The 22,884-nt window shown below is 50.5% G+C and overlaps 1 protein-coding gene across 1 annotated transcript; it reads right to left on the bottom strand.

Moving 5' to 3' along the window:
* Positions 1 to 1,983: 1,983 nt before the first annotated feature.
* LOC148222898 (collagen alpha-1(XIII) chain-like) lies at positions 1,984 to 17,252 on the bottom strand. Its single transcript, XM_088168628.1, has 4 exons — positions 16,614 to 17,252; positions 9,261 to 9,330; positions 2,301 to 2,418; positions 1,984 to 2,119 (listed from the first exon to the last, which is right to left on the bottom strand). The coding sequence occupies exons 1-4, from the start codon at positions 16,917 to 16,919 to the stop codon at positions 1,984 to 1,986; spliced, it is 630 nt and encodes a 209-aa protein (XP_088024754.1). The 5' UTR covers positions 16,920 to 17,252.
* Between the last annotated feature and the right edge of the window lie 5,632 nt (positions 17,253 to 22,884).

The following is a 22,884-nucleotide window of genomic DNA, read 5'->3' as shown; positions in this document are numbered from 1 at the left end:
TGCCTCCAGCAACATCTCCTCCCTTGGACAGCAGCGGCAGATGACAGAGGAGAAGGACAAGAAAAGAGCAGCCACCAGGATCTGGCTGCATCCACCCAGTGCTGCATTCCAGCACCAGGTTCAGCCTCTGGAAGAGCCCTCCCAAAAGGTCCTCTACCTGTTGCTGGTCCCAGCAAGGGCAGCCTGGTAGGGATGGGACAGCTGGGTGGTCCCCAGCGAGGCGGACACACTGCCCAGAGCAACACCAAATCATAATAAACAAGTCCCTCACACAAAGCTCTGTCAGCTCAGATTCCAGTTCAGCTGATACAATCTTCATTTTCTCTTTGAAAGAAAGGAAGAAAAAAAGAAAAGCAAAAAGAAAAAAACCAGACATCCTAAGGGAGAGGAGTGAGGCAAGCGATGGATTGATATTGCCCGTGTGTGCCTCAGCCCCCCATGTGCTGTTAATCAGCTGCCCCTCCCGGGAATACACTGATTTAATTACTGCTGCTCGCACAGCCCGTCTGCTGCTCGCCCAAGACATCACACGAGGAAGAAACAGGCACCGAGTCCCAGCTGCCAGGCTAGAACAGGACTGGCAAGCAGAACAGGCATCACCCCAGCCCTGGTTTGGGGAGTGAGGGGTTGAATTGGTCCAGGGAGCTCATGCAAGCTCCAATCCCTTACGTGCAAGGGGTAGATAGCACCAAAGGGCACAACACTGCCCCACCAGAGCCTTGGGCACTGCAGAGGGGATGGATACACCTTTCTTCTATCTGAAACACAACCTTATTTTGGGGGGAAAACCAAAGACAGGCAATGGGCAACGAGAGGGTTTCCAGACTGCAAAGGGGAGAAATATTCAGAAGCAGTAAAGGGCAGATGCCCAGTTCCCAGGTGTCGTGTCACAGCCCACTCCTCTCACCAGGTGCATGGCCCGGACCCCACACGTGAGCACACCTCTCCAACCCTGTCACGCTGCTGGCGTTCTGCAGCCGTATTCTGGGATGTCTGAGCATCACTCTAATGCAAACAAATATTTTCCAGGGCTTCTGCTTCACAATGCGTTCATAATGTCAAAGAGACCTGGTACAGCTCCTGGAAGGGGAGGGCTGCATCAGGTGCATCCATCCTCAAAGTGACTCGTTGGACAGTCACTTCCAAGGGGCTTCAGCCCGAGGTGTGGGTCGCTGCTCTCCCACCCGGGGACAGCAGGGAGGTTTGATAATTAATGGAAGGCTGGCGCAAAAAGCGCCGCTGCGTCTTTAACAGCTGCCAGCGATGGGAAACTCATCGGAGTGCGTTCGGAGGGGAAGAAGGTTAAGATGATTAACTGGTGCTAACAAGTTTAGGATGTGGAAGAAGTATTTTCTTGGACGTCCATCAAAGAGAGGATTGAATGTTCCCGGGCGGAGGGGGGGCGGTATATGTTTAACAGATGAGGTTTCTGCCTCCCGAGGCCCGCCCAGCCCCGCATGATGCAACCTCTCCCTTTTAAAGGCTGGCTCTGCCCCTGTACCATCAGCGTACCTGCGACCCCAGCCTGGCACCAGGGCTGAAAGGCGATCCGGGGGAAGGAAAGGTGCTCCTTCCCTCTTCCTGTTGATCTGCGTCCTGGGACGCCCGCGGGCACCGGCGGATCATCCCGGTCCTCGGTCCCCACAACAGGGCAAATGCGTGGGCAGATGCCCGGAAAAGCCAGCAGGGAATCGGGTATCACCACACTGAAAGCAGAAACCTTGGAGAGGACGGCTGCTCTGCATCCCACTGCAAACCCAGTCTGCGTCCCACCACGGGGACACCAAACAGAGCCATCCTGTCCTGCCAGCTGCCAGGCCAGCAACCCCCTTCTTACCTCCCCGTCGGCCTTGGGCGCACGGCGGCAGCACCTAACACAGGCCTTGCGCACGGCCTGGCGCCTGAACCCCGTACCGATCCCGGTTATTTTGGGTGTTTGGGGTATTCTCAGCGCTCGGCCGTGGGGCTGGTGGCCGGCTGGGCTCAGGCTGCTGCCAGCACGGGCGAGGCCTGCGTGGCGGGGCCCGGGCGTGCGTCAGCGGCTGACGCAAACCAGCCCGGCCACGTGCACGAGGCCCAGGCCTGGGCAAAAGCCTCCAGCCCGGTAGCACGTCCCTCGCTGAATCAAAGCCGTGGGCCCACGGTAGCAGCACAATGTGCTCTTGGGGTTTTGCTCAGGCAGCTGGGATGTTTTCGGCTCGCTTTGTCAAGGCGCTGATTTATGCCCATATGTACCATATACATTGTAAGCCGAGGCACGCAATGGTGTAAACACTTCCACCGAACATCTGTACACAAACCCGTGGAACATGCAGAAGCTCCCCGCTGCAGCCCTCGACGTGCACACGCGGGGTGCCGTGTGCCACCGGATTGTCACTGGATTGTTATGGACAGCAAAGGTCACGTCAGGACCACCACCTGATAAAAATCAGCACACCCACAACGCTTTTCTCCTGCCTCGATCCGTGCCTTGGCCAGAGCACTTCACGGTGGATATCTGCTCCAAAATCTTTCCCTCCATGTCTTTCTCTGCACCCTACCTTTGCCTGAGGAGTACATTAGTTTATCCCTGCTTTTGCACGGGGAACGGCTGTATCAAACAACCAAGGGCTGGGATATAACATTTGGGCCATAATATACAAGCACCATTAAAGTTAATCCTTCACGGACACCTGAATATAAATGTTCACCTGTTTGCACCCTTAGGCAGGGCTCAGCCTCCAGAGAAAAAGCCCCAGAGCAATTCCATGTCTTTGGAGGAAATTCTTCACAGAATTTAAAATAAAAAAGGCCAAAAAAAAAAAAAAAAGTTTAAAATAAGAAGCCATATAAAAGACAAAGACAGGAGCCTCGTGGTGTACAGGAGGCAGGCCTGAGCATGGCAAGTGGGAATTAACTGAACAAGTCAACAGGTGTAAATAACCAAACCAGGCCACCCTGTTTCAGAGCACTTTTGCCCATCACTGTTCCAGATCACCTTCCTTTTTCGGTGCTGTGGCTGCTTCTAAGCATATTTTGGATGAAGAGGGAAAGGCCGAGGTGTTTGCCATGTTTTCATGGTAGCACCACAGGGATGCTCTGAGCCCTCCAACCATCCTGCAGCACAGGCCACGCTCACAAGGGTATTAATGGCTAAGGCAAACCCTCCTGGTCTGCACGGAGCAACAACAGCAGGTTAATTAAAATCAATTAAATACTCTTTAATTAAGTCGGTTTAGATCCCAAAAGCAGACTAAGCCGGATGAGCTGACGCTGAGAGGTTTAAGGAACATCCTTTCTCCCTCTTCCCATCCCTCGGCCATGGATGTGGCACCAAACAGGTGACAAAAGCAAAGGTTGGGGTGACTCCTCAAGCCGCTCCAGTTAAGAGCACAGCAGCCTACATGTTCAAAGACAGTTAAGTGACCAAACAAACTATTTGTTTGGTTTTTTCCCCTGAATTGTTCATCCCCATTTATTCACAACTGCTCACAGAATCCAAGGAATTCATTGTGTGGTTTGCATCTTAAAAACAAATGAAACAACAGTATGTCTAAACCAAACAAACCCCAACCCAAAATACAGCCAGCAGCCCAGGGCGCATGAGCAACTTTCCAGGCTGAAGTGTGTATATACTCTGGAGGGCCCAAAAATGTGGATGGGGGAATATATTTAAATTTCAGGGAATAATAGAATTCCCAGGAAGATGTCTTACAAAGCAGGGAAAAAAAGGAGGGCGGTATTAAAGCAGTGATTATGCTGCAATTTTTTTTCCAGATGTGCTAGGGGGTGGCATGCTGGAGAATCCCATTTTCTGACATGGCAATGTGCTGCTGCGGCTGCAGCGGTGCTGGATGTCCATCTGCAGCAGCACTGCTCCCTCCAGATCCCGGCTCTCTGGCCAGCCCTGCCACGAGGGCTTAGTCCTTCCAAGGGAAAACACAATTCACAGAGCTCAGAGCTTTTGGCAAGGAGCAGCAGCTTGAGGCAGAAGTCCTTTTTTCCAACTTTTTTGCTAGCGCTTGTCAAAAAGCTGCATTGGGCCACTTTCAAAGAGGAAAACACCTTTTGCACAGTCAGCACGGAAAGCCACGCTGACTTACTGTCCTCAAAAGGGGTGAAATACAAAACCAGAGCATTTCAACCAGTTCAGTGCACCTCCTGACAGCGAGGCCACGGGGCCAAGGGTGTTCCATTGCACCCTCCCACCTCATCCTCCTTATGGCTCTGAGCCAGGGCCACTGACACAGCCTGTGGCTGCTGGTGTTTAAATAGCTGGAGTTGACCTTTCTACACCTTCACCCCACACCAGGGATCCCAAACACCTCCTTCACCCCTCGGGGCTCACCAGTGTGTTCGTGTTTTTAATCTCATGGGAGCCCTTGTGCAGCATTAAGACACTGGCACAGGCAGCCCAGAGAAGCTGGGGCTGCCCCATCCCTGGGAGTGCTCGAGGTCAGGTTGGACAGGGCTTGGAGCATCCTGGTCTAACAGAAGGTGTCCCTGCCTGTGGCAGAGGGGTGGAACTAGACAATCTTTTAAGGTCCCTTCCAATCCAAACCAATCTATGATCCTATGATCCGTCCAAGCAACCCCAGCAAGCTGGAAAAGGATCATGCTAAACACGACAACAAGAAAATAGAAAAGCCATGAAAACAACCTGGCAAGAGATGGAGCACCCCAGCTGGGATCTGGAGAGAGGGCAGGACTCGGGCTTTGTCCCCCTTTTTGGCTCATCTCCACAGAGATGTTGGGGAGAAGATACAATTCCAAGTTAGAAACGGATGCATCCACTTGGATACAACATCCTGCCTGTCTGCTGCAGGGACAAGGCTCAGCCCACACTGCCCAGGAGTCTCTCCCCTTGCCCCAGCCATCCCCACCAACCCTTCATCTGCTGCCTTTCCCAGCATTTTTTCCTTCCTCTGCACCTGTCTGCGGGGACAGGCACAGGTTGGGATGTGGGAAATGCACTTCCCATCAGCTGGCCCTGCTGGCTCTGGGTGTCACATCCTGGCTGGAAGCCAACACCCCACTGCAGCCCTGCACCGTTTCTTGCTGGCCTCATCCAGCAGCTGCCGGTGTGCTGAGGGGTCTGGACAGCACAGGATGGAAAGAAGGAAAGCAGAAAGCCTGGACTGAGGGTGTGCACCATGTGGCACACGTCCCCTGGGTGTAGCTGGGGCCACCGCTGCACCTTGGCTCCTGCAAGCTTCCCTGCAAGAAGGGGAGCAGCAGCAACAATTTTGAGTTGCAGCATCTCCTGCTAGTATTTCTGTCAAGTCAATAGCAGCTGAAGGGTGGCCAAGCAGCTTTCTCTGTGCCCCACGGTGGGGCAGATAGGAAACGGGGGTGAAATTTTGTACGAGAAGAAATGCCCAGGGGACATTCCTTTGCAAAGCCTCAAAGACATTCCGGAGAAAACATCAGTTCCTGGTCACTGCCAAAATCCTTGCAGCTGCCCCAACATCATCCTACAAGCCCCTGGAATAGCAGAAGGTTTTTGGCAGGGCTTCGTCTGACTGCCAGTGCCAATCCCTGGGAGCTGCCTCCTCCTGCAGCCCGGGTCCCTCCTCTGCCCTCGAGTGCTGCCACAAGGAAGGGATGGAAAAGTCATCCAGCATCCCTGTGAGCTGCCTCCCTGCTTGCACGGCTGACCGCCCCCAGCACCGCAGGCTCCCAACCTGACCGAGGAGAAACCGGACCAAAACAAGCATTGTGGAGGCAGAGGGAAAGCAGCCAGCCTTGGGTTTGTTTTTTTTTCCCTTTCTTTTTTAAAGGGATATTGAAGACCAGAGCAGAGAGCCAGCACCGTGAAAAACAGCCACGTGGGGACTGTGAAAATCAGAGCTGAGGAGAGGAAGATGGGAAAGAGCTAATAAAGAGAGTCACAATATACAAAATACACAAGCGCCCACCTCTGCCAGGAAAGCTGTGGGAAGGGATTGTGGTGTAATCCCTGGTTGTTTGAGGCTGCCCAGGCAGACACAGTCTGGGTCTGCAACTGGATCAAGATTAGACCAGGAAAGCTTAGATTTTTTTTCCCCCTGTCAACCTGAAACAAAATGCTTTCCCCTTGCAGCATTTTTTTACTACATGGAGGAAATTAAGGGAGGTCAGTTGGCTGTAAGAGGATCCTCCAGCCTCAGGTAGCTCCCGACCACATCCACACACCATATGGAAAAGCATCTGCTCAGTCCCAGAAAAATTCCCCAAGTCACATCCATGCATGCAACAACCTCAGACCAAAACCTGTGCTGAGCTCCCTGCCCACACTTGGCCCCATTCCAGCACAGGCTCTGGGGCTGGAGAATACCTGGGTGCAGTCACTGCTGCCATTGAGGTTTCTCCTCTCCAACCTGTACAAAGTTGTTCCAGACCCGTCTAGCAGTAAGTGGGGACAGAAGGAATGACAGAAGTTATCTATTGAAGGGAACAAAGTCATTAATTACCCAAAGAGGTTATGCTAAACTTGAGGGCTGTGTCCTCCCCACCAAGACACCGCTGGAGAAGCCCACTGTGACCTCTCAACTCAAAAACCACCATGCCAAGAAGGATCAGCATCTCACAGGTAGTCACGCCCAGCCCAAGTGATCTGAAGTAGCCACTTTCCAGTCAAACGAAACTTCTATTTCCTTATCGTTTTCTATAAATACAGCTGTGCTGTTTTCCTGACCACATTATTTCAAGAATCCTTATCACAACACAGTCACACACTTCACAATCTTCTTTTTCTCCTATTCCCAGCTTTTTTCAAGCCATTTATGTTCACAACCCCATCTGTTCTGGAGCTCTTCTACAGCCCCAGACCTCCACATCCGCACGGAACAGGTCAGCAAATGAACTTGTCTTCCTTTTCCCCTTCTCTGCCATGCAGGGACCTGACTCACAGTTAGGGATGAACTCAAATGTCACTGCTGATAAACATTTATTCTGCTGAGAAGCACGATGTGTTTATAGGCAGTGAAGTGGGCCAGTGAGAAGCAGCAGGCATGCGCCAACTCTTGCAACATCTTGACGCTTCTGAATACCTTGGTCTCCCGCAGAAGTCATGTTGTCTGGTCCTTGGGGCATTTTAAACACCAGGGGGGAACTGCAGAGAGGAAAAGGGTTCCCAAGGTCTTGTGCTGGAAGAGAGACCACGTTGAAACGTGGTCAGGTGGCCTGCATTGCACCAGCCTGGAGACCAAAGGGAAATACCCTGGAGCAAAGGGTCTAAGAGGAGACGACAGCTGGCTGAAGGTGCCTTTGTTTCTGTACTGCTCCAAGCCAATCAAAACCTCACCTGCCACAACATCAGCTCTAGACCACGATTTCATTTCCTCCAACAGATTAGCTGACAGGGTGGAGGAGAATTTTATATTTAGTTTCTGTATCCACAGAATATTTGATGAAGACAAGCGAGTTTGACAGGTAAAATGGAAGTCTCAACCCTTACGAGACCCCTGTGAGACATTTATTATTATTATTGTCCTCCTGAATCAAAGATGGTATTCAGCAACACTCTGAGCTTAATGGAATGAATGGGCACCTAAGAGTTATGAGAAATCCAGCACAGACTGCTGCCAGAGCTTCCCAAGGGGTGTGGGTATCTGTAACCAAGTGTTGTGATCTCAATGCTGAAATACCTGGGTGATCCATCTATCACACAAGTGGCGTAGGAGTGACATTCAGATGGCCTCAAAAAGGAGCAAATCTCTTTTTTCTCTGCTCTGCATTCAAGTTCTAAGTTTCCTTCTTCAAGCTGGCTCAGAAACACCAGGAGGACATTCACTCCTGTGGTTTCATGGCATTTATTTGTCAAGTCCAGGCAAGAACTTAAAAATGGAGGAGGGCTGTGATTTGTCTTCCCATTAAAGGGAAAATGTTGGTATTTAAAATCAGTTGAACTCAGTTTTGATCTGCTCCTTTGAGAAACGATACTTAGAAAACATTTCATCTGTACTATCTTTTAAATTTAAATCAAAATTGTTCCGGTTGTTTCTTTCTGGGACTAAAAAGAAAGTCCAACAGTCCTGATCTGGACCAGTCAAATCAGGATTTTTCCAATGTTCTACAGTTCTGGATCCTGGATTTTAGTTCTTTTCTACCACAAACCTGTACAGCTTTAACTCTTGCTTTTAGAAGCTGCTGTGTTGCAAATCCATTTTAGTCTGTCAAGAGACTGTACCTCTTGTGTCTGTACCAGCATAAATACAGAGATTTTGAGACCTTACCTACAGCAAAGACAACCCCTTTGTAATTTTATCATCCTTATCCCAACTGCTGACCACATTTAAATACCCTTTGACAAGCACACCACCAGGTACAGTCACACTGGACACCAAAGAGAGCCAAAGGAGAAACCACTGGAAATGGAAATGCTATTTCCATGTGCTCATCCAGACATAGTTTTCCCTGCCACCTTCTTTGCAAAACGAGTTTCAGTCCCTCAGTTTGAATACAGAGATTCAAATTCTCCCAGAACTTCAGCTTTGGATGTGAGTGGTAGCTGGCACTTCTCTATTTTTTTCTAGTCAAATGCATCAAAAGACAACGAGGAATGCTGGATGATTCATACTCGTGGAATGAAATGCCATTCACAAACGTTTTTTCCATAGCAATTTGTCACTTATTGTATTGAAACCACTTCAGAAGATGTGTCACAAAGAGCCTTTTGATATTAACATGATTAAAACCATAATGCAATTAGGCAATCCCATAATATTTCTGTACGTTATATGAGTGGGACCACTTCAAGTGACCACTTCATTAAAGCTCATCATAAATGGCTGCTTCTAGCAGAAGGCTGTTAATTCTGCAAGATGCTTCAGATAGTTGTAGAACACCAAGGAATTCAAGTCTTCTCACCCTGGAGGCCTTTTGGCTCACCAAAATTCAGCCTCGGTGTTGGATCTTGCCTACATGTCTCAAACCTTCCAAATTCAGGTGAGAAAGATGCACTTCCCAAGAGCTCCTCTGCCCACTTCAAAACTGACAGCTAAAATCTGTGGGAACACTGGCCCTCCTGATGTATCCTTCTCTCTTTCTTGGCTATCTAGACATCCACCTTTTCTATCTATCTGTCACTTTTCCTGCTTTCTCCTGTCACACGTTGGCATCCACGTACAAACCGGACTTGTTGGCCACATCTCCATATCAATCTCCTCTGCCTTGAGCAAACAAGTCCACATCGCTTTGCATTCGCACAGGAGACTGCATTAAAAAAAATCCTTCAGTGAGATGCAGACAGAAGAGTTTTTTTGTCACCTCCCCAAGTGCCAGCTGTCCCAGGTCCCTACCTGCCGGGCAGTTGCATCGCTGGTGCGTGTCTCGAACTTCCCGATGTCTTGGCAAGTGGAACTTTAATTTCTGCCAAGAGAGGGAAAACAGAAAAAGGATTAATTTATACCGTTGAAACCAAAGCCTCAGATTCTTGAAGAAGTGGAACTGGCAGGGGATGCTGCCCGAGTAGAGATGGGAGAGACAGGGCAGAACAGTTTGAGAACGAAGAAAGGCAATAAAGTTCATAGTCCTTAGCTAGAAATGCAGGGTTTGATTGAAAGCAGGCTGAGGGAGTTTCGTAATGGCCTCCAAATGTGGTCCTCCCGACAGGCATTACAAAACCAAGAGCCAGCAGTGGCAAATAAATTGGTGGCTGTGTCCTCGTGACAAAGTCACATTTCTCAGAAGACCCACTCGGTGGGCAGAAAATGAAGATCTGAAGCAGGTCCTCTTCCACCCTGCAGCAGACTCCTCATGTTCCTGGAGACACCTGGATGGACAGAAGGGTCCCACTGCAAGACTGTGGCTGAAGATGAACTGAAAACAGCAACAGCATCCCCTGAAATCTTCAGATACTATGAAATTTAATTTTTTTCCCCCCCAAGGGCAGAACACAACAAAACCAATCAAGAGCTTCCACAAGGTGGAATTTTGTCAGAGCATTCACTTCACATATGAGTTTGGATTTCTAATGGTGCCAGCACATCAGTGGCCTGCTCTCTGGGCCCACCTGTGTATTTCTTGAAAGGCAAATAAAGCCCACCTGAGGTCACTGCATCTTCCCTCGCTGGGAACATCAACAAAATTAACCCATGTCCTGAGCAAAATGTGCTTCAGGGGTAGCATCCTCACCACCCCTCACAGACTTCATAAAATAACTGTAATTTAGTGAAGAAAATGCAAATCAATCCAATTCGGTTATTCATTAATGCCTGAGAACCACACTTGGTTAATGATTTGGGAAGGCTGAGCTGCTGGGGTTCCTAAGCTCCAGAGCCACTCTCTCTTCCCTCCTAACCTTCAAGCCCAACTTCCCATCCCAGCTGAGCTCTCTTATTTCTTAAACTACTTCACAAGTGGGCCAATATTTCAAATTAAATAGCCTTATATAGGGCACAACAGAAGCCCATGCCCAAGATCATATAGAAATTGCTTAATTTACACAAGTAATTAAGCATCATCCTGCAAGAAGGCATCGGTTTGGGGGAAAATTCTTTTAGAGAGGATAAAAGTGAATCAACTTGTTTCTGCCTGGGATGAAGGAAGGCAGAACTGGCTGGAACATTTCCATTTTTTCACTTTGAAAGGACTGGCTTCCTCATTGCAAGTCAAAAGAATAACGGTTGTTGTGACTGACTAGAAATCAAATATTTTCAGAGCTTTATTTTGCATGGTAGACTGAAATGTTTTGATAGCAAGTTGATTTGATAACGGGGCGAGGAGAGGTTTTTCGGCAAGGAAAATTGCCAGTTCCCACAGAGCATTTCATCGGTGTTTACCTTCTCAGTTAAAAGCACAGATATGTGAATCCCTGCATGTTGGGCACGTTCCCACCCTGCTGGCACCCCAGATGGCACAGGATGGCACAGCTCTGCTTCTAACACGGGCACGAGTAGGACAGCAGAGCCTTTATTTGGACACTCACACTGGTGTGTGGACATACACAGCCCCATTCCCATCTACACATGTGCCAACCAAAACGTCCCAAAACGAGACTGCCACATCTGGGTGGTGTTCCCGTGCCTGGGAGTCAGGCTCAGACAAGGAAGGGGTGATGGTTTGCAAGGGCAGGAGCAGAAAGCCATTTCCTGGCCAGCAAGGGTCCAAACACCCTGGCTGCAACAGGGGCCTTTACAGGACCCAAATCTGCAAGGAAACATGGAACAGATCCCTGTCCCACCAAGTGCAGAGGCCCTGGAGGGGCTAAGGGGGAATGGCAGAGTTAGGCTGTGCTGTAAGAGGCCTTGGCTTACAAAGAGAGGAGCAGCACAACGGGACAGGGAAGTGATGACCCAGCAGGACATGAGCATGGCTGGGAACGGAACAGAGCAGATAACGTTTCCCTGAGGCTTTATCTGCAGGGTCAAGGCACTGGAAAGACCTGGGACAACTGAAATAGCCTTCTCAAGGACAGGGGCCCCTGAGGAGGGAGGTGCTGGTGCTGCTGGGCAGGCTGGAGCACAGCCCTGTGCACCATGACCATGCAGCCACCACGCAGTTACAAGCATTTGGACATTCCTCCCCCATCCCTCGAGTCTCCCTCAAGCCCAAGAGCTCTGCACATCCTTGGGGAATCGTGTTGTGGGATTGCTCCCCTTTAATGGGAGGCAAAACCTACCAGGCATTTAGGATAAATGCCATTTAGCCTGGCATTCATTCTCCTGCAGAGTCTATTAAACAAACACTGCCACAGAAAAAAAAAAAAAATCCTTGGCTCTTGGAGACCTCAGCTCAACTTTGGGTGGAGATGGTAAAACAAAACAAAGCCCCCAGCCTTTTCTGCTTCCCTCATTTCCACTGTGCAAAATATTGCCTGGTCCAAAACAAGAAGCTGGCTTTGTTCTGGAGAGCAAACCAAATGTAGTTCCCGCTGGAGATGCCGTTTCCAAGAGAAAACTTTCATTCCCAGGCAACAGAAAACCATTCTGCTTTAGAATGGTCATTCAAAATGAATGAAAATCATTCGTTTTAGGGCAAGGTTGGCTTCTGTAAGCAAAATTTTAAAAGAAGGGAATCTAGTGTTTGCAATCTCCTTCCTGGGATCTGGGGTTTGCTTTTTCACCTGGGGGATACCTGGAGCATGTAGCATCAAGAGCAGCAAAAGGCTGCCTTCCAAAAGGTTGGAAACACTTCCTTTGGAGGGGATTGCTTGGTCAGCAGAGCTCTCATCTGTCACGTTGTTCAGTGACATAACAGCTGCATCTTCCCCCTGCACCACGGCAAGTGGCTGGAAAAAGCCTTTTTCACAAAGCCACAGCTGATCACCTCCGTGGGTTTAGGGAGCCATGGGGAAAGGGAAAACCCCCGGAACACCTGCTGGGAATGGGCAGTAAAGTCAGCACGGGCTTTTCCCGTGGCTTTGTTAACTCACCACGAGAGAGACAGGACAGGGCTGCCAGGGGTGGACAGAGCAGGGCAGCAAGACCGCTTGTGACATTAAAGGATGGGGTCTCTAAACCTTGCAAGTGCCTGTCTGTTTTGGACGGGCACTTGAGATTAGGTGAGAGGGAGAGCACTTCTTCAAAGGGGGCAGATTAATGGGTCTTTAGCATTCCCAGTTGTTTGCAGTCACCCGGGGAGGTGAAATCATTTCCCACCACTATCTCCAACAGCTAAGAGAAACACGTTTTAAATAGATAATCTATTACAACCATCAGGAGGATTTCAGGGGTGGGTGGTTTTGTTAACTCTTATTGTTTTACCTCCAATTTCCCCGTTTTTTCTTAAAGGCCCAGCTCCTGGGATCACACGGGACCATGTGGCACAAAGCAAAAGCGAGCAGCGAGTCCTCCCAGACGGAACAAAAAGCTTGGAAATGACACCACCTAGGTACAGGGATTGCAAGCAGCTGAAAGGACATGGGACCTAGCTACCAGAGAAGTTGAAAAAAGGAGATCTCATGATTGTGAGGTGAAGAACAGTAAGCCAAAGATGTAGGCAGGGGATGCTTAGAGCAAGCTTGAAGATCCTAGGAAACAATTGTGCAGCGTGCTTTGAGAAATGGAATAAAAGGAGGGGGGGGAAATGCCTCAAGTCAGGAGGAAAAGGGAGTTTTCTGGTGTCCCTCCTTTGCCTTCATAAATAAGCAAAGAGTTCCAGGGAAATGAGACTACTGGGAAAGCAGTGAGGAGCAGTGCTCCCTCCCCATTCACAGGCACACTCCTGAATCCCTTCAGAACCACTCAAGCCACAACAAACACCTTCAACACAAGCCCCTGAGAAGGCTGAGGGGCAGCTGATCTTCCCCCAGGGTGCACGGGATTACCTGCTGTTACATCACACATACACATTTCTATCTCTACAAATTCACAAATTCTGGGATTTTTTTTTTTCCTAGCAACAGCGTTGAATCCATCCTGTTCTCCACCCTGGTGAGTTTTTGGCAAGTAAAATAGCACCAAATGTTACCCAGCATGGGAAAGGAGCTTGTTTTCTTCTTTGGAAAGCTTTGCTTCTCTTGCAAACGCCAGTAGTGAGTTTATTTGTGTTCCCTGTATGATTTTATGATGTCTCATAAATGCAGGGGAATTCGAATTCCTACGTGGAGTTAAAAGTTCTCCCTGTACTACCTGCTTCTGGCCCATTCAGCACAGATGTTTTTACAAGAAAACCTCGTCAATTCGAGTCTGGTAGAAAATTCCCTTGTGGTATTCGCCTACACCAGGCAGAGGTTTACACAGTAGCAAATAAAGCACTGGTCAGGCTGCTTCTGGGAAAGCATCAGCCGCCCTCTCCTCGCTCCTCCTGAGCTGAGATGGAAACTCTGCCACAGCCAGCCACCAGTGCTGGAAAACCAGGCTCTGAGATGGAGAAAACATCCCCACCAGCTGCCTTAAAATTAACATCTTCAGCAAACCAACCCAGCTCCTCCCCCTGCCACTTTGCTTTATTTTTGCTTGTCCAGAAGAAAGGTCCCTAAAAGGACTTTGGCGATTTGCACTTCTCAGTGCAGGGTTTATGGTATCCCTGCAGACCCTTGGGAACACCCTGGGCACAGTCGTGGCCCAGGTTGGAGGGCATTACACACTCCAGGTTTTGAGCCTAACCTTAGAGCTCCTCTATCAGCCCTCACAGACTTCACTTCTTCACATCCCTCCAGCTCATCAGCTCATCTGCACAGCCACCAGAGCTAGAAACGTGCTCCTGTGCTCTGCCTCCCCTCCCACCTTCCCTCCCCACCTCTGACCAGCTTTTTCTAAAGCTGGGGTTCCTTTAAAGCTTTGCTGGTTTATTTTGTGATGGATAACACTGAGCTGGCAGCTGTGAAACCCATTAAGGTTGAAACACCAGGAAACTGTGAGGATGTGGCAATGAGAGGCGGCGAGGGTCTGAGCAGGGGGAGATGAATATCCCACTTTCACGTCCATCACAGCAAGCCCATCCTCTCCCCCAGTCATGGTCAGCACGTCTTATTTTGCTTTCCTTACTTTTTTTTCTCCCACCCTTTATCTACCCTGTTTTGCTCCATCCTTGCCCCCCACCAGTCAGACCAGTTCCCCACTTCAAACATAATGAAAAGAAGGACAGGAAGGATTTTTCTTTCCTGACCAAAAGCCTCACGTGGCACACCACCATCTGTCCACCTTGCCCTGGACCTCGAGCTGCTTGGTCCACGCCACTGTGTCTGGCTGAGTGTGGAGATGAGGTTCAGATGCTCAGCAGGAGTGGGCAGCACAGCTGGCAAGGGTCTCCTCCCCGAGGGACAGAGCCCTCCTCCCCCATGGAGGATCATCAGACCTCCCCAGGTATAAAGGGACAGGAGACACAGGCATCCCTCCTCCTCCACAGTCTCTGGCACTTTTCTCCAAGCTCTTTTTGAAGCTGTGGCCCAGGATGGAGCTGGTGACGCTGGTGGTACTCAGGAGCAAGTGCTGGCCCCTCAAGCAGTCGTTCCTGTCCTACAGCTGCTCCCCACACTGGCTGCAGTGGGGGCTGTGGCCACCCCCAGGAGCACAGGAGGGGCTGCTCAGGAAACAGGGGTGCTGAGACCCCCATTTCCTCACTAAGCTGAGCTATAAAAAGGTGCAAAGGTGCCAGTGCCAGCAGAGCCATCCGGCCCCAGGCACCAATCCCAGGAGGACTACTGTGACACTTCTCAAATCTCAGTAGAGATAAACTTCGACTTCCCAGCAGACTCATGCCAGCAGCAACAGAGGGATTGCTGCACTTATCCCTTGCCTGGTGGCAGGGAAGGAGTCCCTGCATGAGAGTGCAACCACAGGGCACAGATCCAATCACTCACAATGCTTCTGCCTCCCCAAACCCCTTTTTCAAGTAGGATGTTGCCCCGTGGACCCTGTGTTTCCCTTATTCCTCATCCAAAGAGGCAACTCAAAACCGTATCTTTCAGCTCCTGCAGCGTTTGCTAGCTGAAGGTTCACAGCTTTTGGCTGCATACCCCAGCAGATCCAGGGACTGCTCTCACAAGGCCCATAAACAGAAGCAGAGCCTGTCAGCTGTAGGTTTAAACTCCTCACCACAGACTTTCACTGCTCCTAGAAAGCCGGAGGGGGTCCAGGTCACCCCAGGTGCCAGGCAGCACTGCCCAAGGCAGGTCCCAGCAGCCAGCACTCTGATCATCCCATTCCTCGCCTCATTTGGCAATAGCAGCCCACGAGGGATTTTTCTCAGATACAAACAGTTTTTGGGCTAGCCCCAGGGATCTCTCCAGCATGACTCAAGCCAAAGCAAAGTAAACAGAGAAAAGGAGAGGTGGGTGGAAACGGCTCCAGCCCTGAATTTCACCCCCAAGCCTCTCCTAGAGCTGTGGGAACAGGTCAGTGGGGACCTGTCTGGAGAGTTCAGAGACATGAGCCACCATCTGCTCCCTGACACATGTCAACACCGCTTCAAAGCCCGACAAGGCAAGGAATACTCATGGAGCCAGAGTAGAGGAACACAGACAGCCCCCAGCAGCATCAACACAGCAAAGTACAAGGTGTCAGCCACAATAATCTGCGCTTTTGGGCCCTCTTTATCGACATGCTGAAGCCAGTAGCAGCATTCCCCCATCATCAGAGGAGAGCCCACGGGGTCCAGTGGAGTTTAGATGAGACTCAAGCGAGTATAACACATCCATATGCTCTGCATTGATGCCCTGGCAGTACCAGAAACCATCCTGGCAATGCCAGTGCGTCTCATTTTCCTGAGCCAGGAGCTGTGGAAGGGGTCAGGGCTGGTGCAGCAGCAATGCCAGCCCATCACCACACTGGTGTGTGTTGGCAATCACCTCTTCCCATAGCCGTGCTGGCTGTGACATGCCTTGCCTGTCCCTCTCCTGGGGCTCAAACGCCAGATGCTGAATCCCCAAGTTTAACCTCTAACGCTAACTCTTTCAGCATGCAAGACTCCCGAAGAGAAGGGCTGCAGGTTTTTACCTCCCCACCGCGACCAGGGATGAGGTTTTCCCCTTTGCAAAGTGCAGGCTGCAGCCACAGCACGGGCAGAGAAGAAGAAACATCAAGAAAGTTTGAGAGGTGGGAGGGACCTGAAGGAACAGGGGATTCAACCTAGCAGCAGCATCACTTGTGCAGAGGTCCATTTTTAAGGAATGGGGGGGGGGAAAAACGGATAACGTGACCACGCAAGCGTGCACGTGCCTAAAACCTGTAACACCGCAAACTACTCACGCAAAACGAAGGAACACTGACCTCGTTGAGCAGTTGGTCAACTCTTCCCAAAATAGCCGTCTCCATCTGGTCCGCCGAGAGCCAGGCGGGGAGCTGTGTTTGGGGTCTGTCGGCTTCCAGGTGGGACACGCGGGACTGCAGGTCGGAGGTCCGAAAGTACAGCAGGAGGCTGAGCACCAGAGAGAGCAGGGAGACGCCGGGCAGCCCCGAGCCCAGCAGCAGGGGGAGGCGGCAGCATCGCTCCCCATCGCCGCTCCTGGGGGCAGCCACACACCCCCTGTCAAAAGCTGCCTCGTCCACGCCTTTCCAGCTCTTCTCCTCCAACATTCCCTCCCCGGCCTGAGAAACGATAAATAAATAAATAGAATAAATAAAGCCTCACTCCTGCTCCGAGAAGCACAATCCAGAAGGCATAGGAAAAGGACGTCGGAGGGGATCCCAGCGGCAGCAAATCACAAGTGACAGCAATAATGACAAAAGTGGATGGGGGGGAGGGTGTCTTTAAAAAATAAAAACAAACCACACACACATAAAAGGGGTGCAGAAAAAAAAAAAGGGATCCAACGGCAGCAAAGAGTGCGAGGGGGGAAAAAAATAATCTGATCGAGATTGATTTTTTTTTTTTCCTCCTGTATTTCAGTCTTTCGGTTCGATGGTAGGGTTTTGATTCTTTCTAAGCTGTCACTTTCAGTTCCTTCGCAGGCTGGCCAGGAGCTCGCACATGAAAGTCCCCATTCGAGAGAGGTAATTCTCAGCTGCTGAGGCGACGCTGTGCTCTGGCTGGCCGTGGCTCCCCTGTAACATGACACACTCCCTCCGAACCGCGGGGCTGGGATGAGCGAGCTGAGCGCGGCTGCCCAAAGTCACCTCCTCTGCTCGCCCGCTCTCTCCACCTCTCCCCCGCCGCATGATTTATTTATTTATGCAAAGCGCCGGGGTGGGATCGGGCAGTGGGACGCCCCTGTCCCGCTCGGTCCCCAAGCCACCTCTCCGCCGCCAGCCCTTCCCTTTGAAGTGACTCTCGCCGAGGTTATTTATAGCGGCAGGAAAGGGATTGTAAAGCAGAGGCTGGGCTCGCACCAGCCTGCGCCTTCCTTTCCTCCCGGCAGCCCAGAGCACTTTTTGGGATGGCACAAACGGGATGCCCCACGCCGATCCTGGGGCACCGCCAGCCGGGTATTTGGACCCCGGTATTCTGAGCAGAGCAGCCGGGCAGGGTGAGAAGCAGAGGGAAACATCTGGAAACAAGGGCTCTGCGAGAAACAAGCGAAGGGCAGCAGGGACAAACACCAACATCCCCAGCGGGAGAGCCGCAGCGCAAGGGGGGAACATTTGGGGCCAACATTCGGGGGTACAACCTGCCAAGGGTGCTCAGAGGAACTAATCTGCTGAGGCCCTCTAGTGAAGCACGGCTTCCCATCATCTCCGTGTCCCACCAGACAGACAGCCCCCTCTTTGGCGGGGAGAAGTCTCCCCAAAACCACAGGGCAGCTCCGAGCCGTGCGTCTGGGAAACAAAGCCTCCTTCTGTTCCTCAGCAGCAAGGGAGGGCCACCTCTCCCCGTTTTTCTGAGCATGACATCCAATATTTTATCCTCCAGGGTGACATGCGGGCTCTGCTGAGCCCCTGTCTGTCTGTCTGTCCCTTCTTTCGCCCTCTCCTTGAGCACGCTCAGCAGCGAAGCCGCACAGAGCTCACCGTGGTGCACGGTCATTAAAACCCAGGCAGCAAACCGGTCTCTTAAAATCTGGCTCCCTCGTGGGCTCTTTCGCTGTCATTTACACGTTTTAAATGAAGATTTTGCGTGCAGTCTGTGCTGGAAATTAACTGGCAGAGAAAACTCATATTCATCTCTGGCTTGGTCTCTGTTTCAGGGGGCTGGAAGAAATAGACCTACTGGGAGCAGGTTAATGCGAGCACGGGCTGCTCCTCCTCCACCAGACAAACCCTCCGAGGGCCCGGTAGCACACAGCCCCAATTCTCTGAATGGCCTCATGCCTTTCACAGCCACTCACTTCCCAAAATGGGGTTTTAGCGTCTGCGAGGCAGGAAATCCTTTCTTTATTTCTTTTAGTGGGTTCTCTTGTCATCTCGCTGCTCAAGTTTGCGCTGCTGTTCCGGCAGGCACGGAGAGCACCCCTCTGATGGCTGCAGCCTTTCAACAGTTTTTCATATCAGCGGGACAGAGATGTGTAACCCACAGACCCGGCACACAAAGGGTGTCTATTCATTTAGGAGGTGCAGCCACCCCGGTCTCCTACCCCCTGCCCAGTCTCTCCCTGTGCTAGCAGCCTATTTCTTCACAAAAGGAAAAGAAGTCTGGCTCTGCCAGAGTAACTCCCAGCCCATGGGAGTTACCCAAGATACCACCTGCAATCACAGCGAATAAGTAGACAGAGAGAAATGAAAGGCAGATGCTTACAGGCTGATGATACAGTGAGAAGCAGAGAACTTCTCGGGAAAACACGAGTTAGCAAGTGGTGCCGAGTGTCCTAGAGAGTGCTGCAGTACACTGCCTAAAGACTGGGCTTGAACTGCTGGTGACTGCCTGTGTTATACAAACTTTCACCTAAGGCTGTCTCTCTCTCCCCATTTCACACCAGCCTAAGCACTGAAATCACAAAAACGAACCCTCTAAAGCTAAAAATGGAAATCTGCTGGGTGTCTACATCTCATTTCCCCACACTGGCTGGGGAGAGCTCTCTTGCACTTTTGCTCTGATTTGTGATACAGATCCTGCTGTCCAGACAGGAGCATCGCCTGAATGACTCTGTAAGTGCCTTTTCCTGCCTCCCCGCCAGCCCCTCTCCAGCTGATCAGCTCATTTAGAGGGTATGTCATAGCTGCTGCAGGCTGGGGAGCTGCACTCACATGGGTTTCATGCAGAAGCCTTAGCTGCAGATGTGCAGGAGGGTAATTTTTCTATCCGTGAGATATTAAGGAGCCCTGTCATCCCACGCCAATAAAGACGGACTCATTTAGCCACAGACCTGAGCCAACTGCACACGTTGAGTCTGCAGCACTGCTCAGCTAAAAAGCTGCCTCCAGAGACAGGCCTGGCACATGGAATCATCTCAGCACTCCTTGAGCTGAGCACAGCCCGGACTTCAGCTCCCTCAATGGCCTGAGAGGAGGTGAGTGCTGAAACCCGTCCTCCTGCAAGCTGGCGACTCTCAAACTTGGTCGAGTAGAAACAAATACTCACTCGCAATCAGGAGTGATTTCACTGACTGGTGACTCACAGAACACCCTGCATACCCTGAGCTTGAGGATGTATCCCTCCTTCCTCGGGAAGGTTGATGAAATTCCTTGCAAGGACAGTAACCACACACTTCTAGCAGGTCTTCCAGAGCAGTTAAGGACCTCAGCACAAACATACAAAGAACTGGAGCAAACAGAACTTGTATATGACCTCCCAAACTCCCTCTGTACAACGAAAAAGTTTCACATCTAGCACGTGGCACCGGGTGAATTGATCAGTTACAAGCAAGAGTGGCAAAACTCCAGCTTGGTCAGTCCTGAGCTGGCACAGGCACTTTGTCTTTCTCAGGGACATCTGTAGATGAGCAAAGCTCCTCAGAGAGAGCCCAGCACTGCTCTGCAGCACACACACAGTGCTCACAACGTGTGGGGATTCCTCACTGGGCACAAGGTGGTCTCATTGACTATAAACTATAATAGACTATAACAGACTAGAAACCCTCTTTGACCCAAGGCACGTACTGTGGACATGAAGCTCTCCATGCCACTGGCCAGAAATGGAAAGAGCTGGGCAAGGATGAGGTTCTTGCTTCTGTGGGCACAGCTCAAGCCAGCAAGGTATCTACAGCAGACCTTCATCTGAAAAGGAATAGATAACAGCAGCAGGCTTTTCTCACCTTCCTTCACTTAAAATATAACCTTCTATTAAAAAAATAGCGTGTCCTTCCCATCACTAACTGGAAGTTGAAGCCAACTGCCCGGAGATGTCCATGTGCTCAATCCCACTACTAACCTTCCCCTTTTTAGACCATTTACTGGGGACAAAAACCCCACCCCAGTTTTCTTTCTGCTCTTCTGCTTTCCCCCTCCCCCCCCCCGGAGGAAACATGGGGGTCTTGGTGTGCTCCAACGAGCCATTAACCAGCAGCCAACATCTCCAGCTATTGTAAATACATTAACTCAAGGCCTTTCGCTGCATTTATTAGGCTCGGGAACAACATCTGGAAACAGATGTTTTGTGAGCAGAGAAGAGAGGAGGAAGGAGGGTAACAAAACAAGGGGGTGGGAAGGACTCTTGCAAGTGGAAGTGCACGGTCTGCAGACCATCCCTTCACAGAATGCTGCTCAGATGGAGCACTGCAAGGGGCTGAGGCGAGCACAGCCACATCCCTCCAAGGCAAGGCAGTGAGAGTAGAACGTCTTAGGGGGGCTGCCTGACAGAAACAGCAATGGGGGAAGAGAAAAAACTCACATCAGCTCTCAGGGCTCTTGTGAGGAAAGGTCAGAACACTCTCACACACACGGGATAGTGGGGCAGAGAGGCTGCCAAGGCTTGCAGTGGGACAATGTCACCCCCATAACAGCATAGCAGCATCTTCTGCTGGGCCCATAGTGTAGGCAAGGTCTAGGGCTCCCACAGTATTCCCAAGCAGCCCAGCCTCAAAAGGCAAGCAGAGTGGAAACTTCCCGTGCCAGGCACTCTGAAGAACCAATGGGTCCCGCTCTGATGTGGAGTCTTGATGACATGGCTCAAATTTAGACAATATTTAGAAAATCACACAGTGTTAACTAGGGACAAAAAGCAAGCAAGGCACATACATACTTAAAAATATCTCCCGTGGCATTATTGTGAAACTCCCTTCTCAACTAGATACACATTGGCTTAGATGCCTAAGAGATGCCTAAGGTACAATAGAGGTCTGAGATCAAAGCTTCCCTGCATTTCTTTTGTGGGAAATGCAGTTTTACACATGCACATACCCTCGCTTTTTATTAAAATAAAACTAAAGCCAACAAACAACTCCAAAAACTACAACAGAAAAAAAAAAAAAAAAACCAACAAAACACCCCACAACAACTATTTTGCCATCAGGTTCACAACGGGTATCTCCACCCTTGCCTCTCTGAGATGCAGTTACACATACTTTGCAAGTAAGGTCAGCAATATTGAGTATTACCTACCTAATTTGGTATTTGTTTATAGGAAGTATTAAGTGGCCTATGGAGCAGAACAATTCCCGCCCGAGGAGCTGCTCTAACCCATTGTGGAGTTATAGAATAAAGACACATTTGATCCTTTGGGAAAAGGGTTATGAAAATACATGGAAAAAATGTACTGTCCATGCATAGTAATATCATGGCTGTTTTCAATCACTTGGCCTCCTACAAAACAAAGGGGCTCACTGCACAATATGAACTCCTAGCACTGGTAGCAGCTAAGGAAGTAAGCAAGAAGCAAAGTCAGTAGTATCTGGTGAGGGTTTTATATTTTCATAACCCTCAAATGCCTGAGCTCCTTGCTGCCTCCCTCCCAGCAAAGCCAAAGTGGCTTCGTGCAGCTGCAGCGGTGGGAACCTGTCCCCAGAGCTGTATGACAGCAATCCAGCAGAGCTGAGCCGTGTCCAGGGTGGGAGCCTGGCCACCAGCTGCCCCTGCTGAGGGCGGGTCACAGCTTCCAGGGGAGGACGGAGCAAACACAGGTTCTGCTCGGTTTGGGGCCAGCCCTTCTCCCGCACACCCCGCAGAGGGAAGGCTTGGCCAGAGGAGAACAAGTGGTGGACACGCAGTTACACTGCCCACGCTTGTCCTTGTGTTCTCCACTAACCCCTCACCTTTTGTTCAGACGATGAGGGAAGCTGCTCTGAGCAAACCAGGCTCTGCACTCTTCTTCATGGAGGAACTTTTTTCTCGCAGCAGAAGCCCTTCAAGGAAGCATTTCACAGGAAGAAGTTTTATTTCTTTGCAGCAGTTGCTTGGTTTTTTGCTCGTTGCTGAGCTTTCTCTTCCTTGTTTGAAGCTGATTTTTAATTTTCGGTGCCACTGGAGTCTGCAGAGATGGTCATCTCTGCTAGCCTGCATTTTGCTGTTATCTTGGTTCCTGCAGAGCCTGGGTGGGAAAGAGAAGTTAAATTAAGAATAACATCGCTACAAATGGGACAAGAAAAAGCCTCCATCTCTTCAGCACTATTCCCCAGCATCTTGCAAGCCTAAGAATTCCTTTGGGAGATGAGTTTTGTTCTCCTACACTGGGAGAGCTGCTCTGCTAATCCTTTCTTTTGGTGAACCTGGGAAATCCTGGTGCAGAGCATTG

This window comes from Sturnus vulgaris, chromosome 8, assembly GCF_052056855.1.
Source record: "Sturnus vulgaris isolate bStuVul1 chromosome 8, bStuVul1.hap1, whole genome shotgun sequence".
NCBI classification, from domain to species: domain Eukaryota; kingdom Metazoa; phylum Chordata; class Aves; order Passeriformes; family Sturnidae; genus Sturnus; species Sturnus vulgaris.
This window is presented reverse-complemented; position numbering and strand designations above follow the sequence as displayed.